Raw genomic sequence first — 5,512 nt, forward strand, 5'->3', positions numbered from 1 at the left:
GCATGCATGTCCCATGAATCAATCAATCATCCCGTTCGCTTGTTGGTTTCAACCAGCCCAAATCAGCCAGCCAACAGTATTTTCCTTTCACAACAAACCAGCTCCAGCCAGCCCAAACCAGCCCAGAAACCAATCAGCGAACATGCAATATATGATGAATTCCTCCTCTCCTCCAATCCCATCATATCGCTTTCATCTCCATCCAAACCAATCTGATTGCTGACTCTCCATAGAAATTTCCTCCCTTTCGCCATCGAGCCCTGCCTTGCCTTGCCGTCCAAAATACAATTAATCCACACGCCTCATCCTGTCATCCATATCTTATCTGCTTTTGGTAATCTGCAACGCAGGTTTCAGTTCACACGCATTGAGCAGCAGGTTAATCTGCGTGCATCACCGGGGCACCACCACCGCCCATGCATTATTGTCAACCCGTTGCTACCTGGCCGGACGCCATCCATCCGTCGGGCGTTACTTTGTCCTATCAAAACGTACCACGTTCCCCCGTATCCATGGAACATCACCCACCTCTCACATGTTTCCACACGGACATGCCTGATTGGCTGCTCATGCCGTCAAACCCTACATGTTGTATGCACGGAGTACAATTTATTACTGTGTAGCTGAACCGAAGAAGCTGCACCACTGCCGGCTTTCGGCTGGTATTATAGTCGGTTTAGCTGTTTTTTTAGAGAAAAATATTGTAGATTCTAGCTGATAAGCCGGCTGATAAATTCAAACGAGCCTGACTCTAAGGCACCCGTAATGATTGGCTCATAAGTTAACTCTAAGCATTTTTTATATTTTAATAAAAGAGATATGAAAATGAGCTCTTGATCATGCAGGTAACACCTAGGTGTTAGGCTGCACTGAGCATGAACCATCCCACGTAGCAGTACCCTAGGTCCGGGCGGTTGCGATGCCAATGCGGCTATATATGAGATGGAGTTGCGCCGGAGCGGTTTGCCAAGCAAAACCATCCCCCCATAGCTCCTCCCTCCAAATAGAACAGGCTACACGGACACGGCAGTGCAGTCTAGTCTAGCCGATCCGGGTTTCATCCGTTCCTTCATTCTCTGATACCCAACACAATCGTCAACGCCGGCCACCGGCAACTCCCTTCCTCCTCTTCCGCCGGTCGCCGCCCATACCTCTCAATCCTCTCCAAAGTGGAGAAGAGGAGATTTGAGTAGGACTAAGTTAATTAGCAGGCGAGGCGAGGCATCCCAATCCCATCCGAGGAAGGAAGGTAGGAAGCAAAAAGTAAGGAAGGGGACGACGATGGTGTCCGCCGTGCTCCGGGCCATCCTGGTGACGGGCGGTGCCGGGTACATCGGCAGCCACACGGTGCTGCAGCTGCTGCAACAGGGCTTCCGCGTCGTCGTCGTCGACAACCTCGACAACGCCTCCGAGGTCGCCCTCGTCCGCGTCGCCGAGCTCGCCGGCCACAACGGCGCCAACAACCTCGTCTTCCACAAGGTAGGTATCCATCCATCCTGCAAATTCCAAATCCCATTGCCTGGCTTGTCTTGTCATCTCATCACCCTCCTGCTGTGCTGTGCTGCTGCCCGTGAGATGGATTTTAGTTTCCGTTGTTTGGATTGGATTGGATGTTCGCCTCTCGACTCGACAGACAGAAGAAAGAATCAGTGGATTGCATTGCTGGGATGCATGGGATTCGATTCCCTTCCTTTCCATTCCATTATTTGTTTAATATCAATCATTCTTTCCTTCCCATCCGCAGCCTCTGAGCCTGAACCTGCCTGCCTAGTAGAGTATAGTTTTTATTTTCATTCATAATTTGATTTGATTTCCTGCCAACATCAACACACACACACACACGGAGACAGCTTGGGTTTACAACAGAGCAGTGCACATCGAGCTCTAGCTGTCAGTCCATGGCCGTTATCGGGGTAGGGGTTGAGGTGGGTGGGTCACGCCACCCATAGTTCTCCTGTATTACTATATGTATGTCCTGCATTATGCGCGCTAAACTATACACTTAAACTGGACTTCTCATCATAGCATAATAAATAAAATAAATAATGCCTGTGCCCCCCACCCTGCACTGCAGGTTGACCTTCGCGACAGGCACGCTCTGGAGGACATCTTCCTGTCCCACAGGTACTGTAGCCCACAACGCTGCTGTCCCCTTCCATTTTACCTTCCCACTTGTAGCAGGACTAGCTCTGTAATAATGATTTGCAGCTGGGAGTTGAGTTGGGGCTGTTTAGTTCCACTCTAAAATGTCAAATTTTTCAAGATTCTCCGTCATATCAAATCTTTAGACGCATGCATGAAGTATTAAATATAAATAAAAAATAAAACTAATTACACAGTTTAGACGAAATCCACGAGACGAATCTTTTAAGCCTAATTAGACTATGATTGGACACTATTTACTAAATAACAACGAAAATGCTACAGTAGCATTTCGTCAAAAATTCCCGCATCCAAACGGTGCCTTGGGATTCAAACCAACCATTAATGATTTGCAGTACTCGTAGTTTTATTCACCTCTGCTGTTAGTTTTATTGTATAGTACTATGCCACTAGTTTTATATTAGTACTATATTATGTACCTGCCTGCCGAATCTACCGCTTTGCTTGCATTCCCATAGGTGTCAATAGAATATAATTGGATTTAGTCTAAGGTTCCAGCCCTGCTGGAAAGCAAGCTGTTTCCATCGAGTTCTTGTGCTGCATGTCTTGATTCATTCACAGCAAACCACAGCTCACCTTAGCTCGGCTGTCTCTGATGTTCACTTTCTCGGCACCGCCGGGGCAGCTATTGTTGGTCATTGAAATATTGACGATTTCCCTTCGTTCCCTGACTTATCACGCCTACTTCCAACTGCGGCCGCAGGTTTGAGGCTGTCATTCACTTTGCTGGGCTCAAAGCTGTTGGCGAGAGCGTGCACAAGCCCCTGCTTTACTACGACAACAACCTCATCGGCACCATCACCCTTCTTCAGGTGATGGCTGCACATGGCTGCAAGAAGGTAACAACATACTTGTTTCTTGTTCCAGACGGATCGACCAAGCCATCTTCTCTGGCTGGCCCTGCAATTTCGGGCACTCACTCTTTCTTTTTCTTTTTGCTTTGCTTTACAGCTTGCTTTTATTGACACCGCCTACTTTCCATTGCATCTGCATTTGCCTTGCTGGGGCTCACAGGATACCATACCGGTGCCCTAGCTTGCTTCTGGACCAACTTGCTTTTATTGTAAATTTATGTCATGGAGAAGCCTAGCCATGCACGCATGCATGCCATCCGTGACAAAATCTTCAATGTGATGGTCCCAGATTCTGCTGCTTGTGTCCTGGCCATCCTTTCGTCTAGCGTTTTCTGGCTCTTGGGCCAGTGCTCTGCAATGATATTTTTTTCCCCCGGTACAATACGGACCACGAACTGCAAAATGACCATCCTTGCTACAAGGCTACAAGCACATAATTGTTCATAGTACTTGAGCCCTCATTTGTCATTTCAACTTAGATTCAGTGCCTCGCATTAATACATCAGGAGCCTGAGTAAAATGTGTGCATCATGCATCATTGTGTCTGGAGGCTAACTGAACATGCTTCCTTGTCATCACAGCTGGTGTTTTCATCATCTGCAACTGTCTATGGGTGGCCCAAGGAAGTGCCATGCACTGAAGAATTCCCACTTTGCGCCACCAACCCTTATGGACGGACCAAGGTTCCTTTTGTTCTTAAAAAAAATCTTGGACAAATACTGCTTTCTGTGGTTTATTAATGATCATCAATTGATTACATAATATATGATGATACGGTGCTGCAGCTTGTGATTGAAGATATCTGCCGCGATGTCCACCGTTCAGACCCTGATTGGAAGATCATACTGCTCAGGTACTTCAACCCTGTTGGTGCTCATCCAAGCGGATACATCGGCGAAGACCCCTGCGGTGTCCCAAACAACCTGATGCCCTATGTTCAGCAAGTCGCTGTTGGGAGGCTGCCTCACCTCACGGTCTATGGAACCGACTACAACACAAAGGATGGAACTGGGGTACGTGCGTACTCTATTGCTTGCTTCTGCTCTGTTATTGTCTAATTCTATGTACTTAATTAGGGAGTTCAGAAACTCAGCTCGTTACTGAAAAAAAATCATATCTATATAAAACTGGCAGGTGCGTGATTACATCCATGTTGTTGACCTGGCTGACGGCCACATAGCAGCCCTGAGGAAGCTCTATGAAGACTCCGACAAAATAGGTAAACAAGAAACATTCTTGCTACTTCACCACTGGCTCCCAGTTGTTGTTAATTCTAAATTACACCAGACAACTCAGCTGTTGCGTATTCAAGCAAACAGATGAAGCTTGCTAATGATAAAATATACTAATCTGTTGGTTGTAATGCATCCAGGGTGTGAAGTATACAATCTGGGGACAGGAAAGGGGACATCAGTGTTGGAAATGGTGGCTGCATTTGAGAAGGTTTCTGGGAAGGTAGAAGTTCATATATTTAAACCATCATGCATGCATGTCTTTGCTGAATGATGTTCAGTTACTAACTTACTATACATTGATGATTGATTCCCGACCAACTGATTGACTGACGGGCTGATTCTGCCTATACAGAAAATCCCTCTGGTGTTTGCTGGGCGAAGGCCTGGAGACGCAGAGATCGTCTATGCGGCAACTGCCAAGGCAGAGAAAGAGCTCAAATGGAAGTAAGTATGCTGCTGGTACTGGTTGATGGGTTCCGCATGGCATCGCTCGATCCTAACGAGAACAATATGGAAATCTTGCAGGGCAATGTACGGGGTCGAGGAGATGTGCAGAGATCTGTGGAATTGGGCAAGCAAGAACCCCTACGGCTATGCTGGATCACCGGACAAGAGCAACTGAATCACACATCCATCCATCCTGCAGTAGTAGAAAGCAGCAAACTGAGATGCTGCAGCCTATATATACTTACTAGCATTATTAGTAACTCGTCATACATATGTTGTATATATATAGTCAGTCATCGTATTAAGGAGCCTGCTGAGTATTATTATAATTATTATCTATACTAATCCGACGGGTGATGATGCGATGGGCCTCGTTTCTTCATTTTGTATATATAAGAAGAGGGAGGAGTAGGGGGTGATGGGTCCCATCCCATCCATTCATCTTGTTGTTATTCTTTTGTTACCTTACCGTTCGTATATGGTATATTATTTGATTATTAGGCCTGTCTGATATTACTCCATGGTTGGTTGCCCTAGAAAAGAAATAAACCTCATGCATATCTAATTATAGAATATATACACATATAACATGTGCCTGACTGTGCCTGTCTCTGATATCCACTCAATGATACGATATTCTTGGCTCGTTGCTGTCGTGAGCTTCTGGTTCACTGTCATAGGTGTCAAATATTAACGTGTCCCTGCGTGATCTCTCAAGTCTCAGCTCAGAGCTGCTACTATGAAACAAAACTCGTGTAAAATCCATGCGCTCCAAAAGGAAAAAGTCTACTTAACCTCCCCACCTATCATATT

The 5,512-nt window shown here is 46.2% G+C and overlaps 1 protein-coding gene across 1 annotated transcript; it reads left to right on the forward strand.

Annotated features, from left to right (window-relative positions):
• Positions 1 to 947: 947 nt before the first annotated feature.
• LOC136513278 (UDP-glucose 4-epimerase 1) lies at positions 948 to 5,162 on the forward strand. The gene is made up of 9 exons (XM_066507270.1): positions 948 to 1,479; positions 2,075 to 2,124; positions 2,867 to 3,002; positions 3,599 to 3,700; positions 3,803 to 4,030; positions 4,152 to 4,236; positions 4,390 to 4,472; positions 4,605 to 4,696; positions 4,778 to 5,162. Exons 1-9 carry the CDS (start codon positions 1,282 to 1,284, stop codon positions 4,872 to 4,874), a joined length of 1,071 nt encoding a protein of 356 aa, XP_066363367.1. The 5' UTR covers positions 948 to 1,281; the 3' UTR covers positions 4,875 to 5,162.
• The last annotated feature ends 350 nt before the right edge of the window (positions 5,163 to 5,512 follow it).

This window comes from Miscanthus floridulus, chromosome 16 (assembly GCF_019320115.1).
Source record: "Miscanthus floridulus cultivar M001 chromosome 16, ASM1932011v1, whole genome shotgun sequence".
Lineage (NCBI taxonomy): Eukaryota > Viridiplantae > Streptophyta > Magnoliopsida > Poales > Poaceae > Miscanthus > Miscanthus floridulus.

Coding starts and splice junctions, on each gene's coding strand:
- LOC136513278 (XM_066507270.1), top strand. CDS start 1,282: ATGGTGTCCGCCGTGCTCCGGGCCATCCTGGTGACGGGCGGTGCCGGG. Junction 4,237..4,389: donor TGAAGACTCCGACAAAATAG/GTAAACAAGAAA, acceptor TAATGCATCCAG/GGTGTGAAGTATACAATCTG. Junction 4,697..4,777: donor GAGAAAGAGCTCAAATGGAA/GTAAGTATGCTG, acceptor GAAATCTTGCAG/GGCAATGTACGGGGTCGAGG.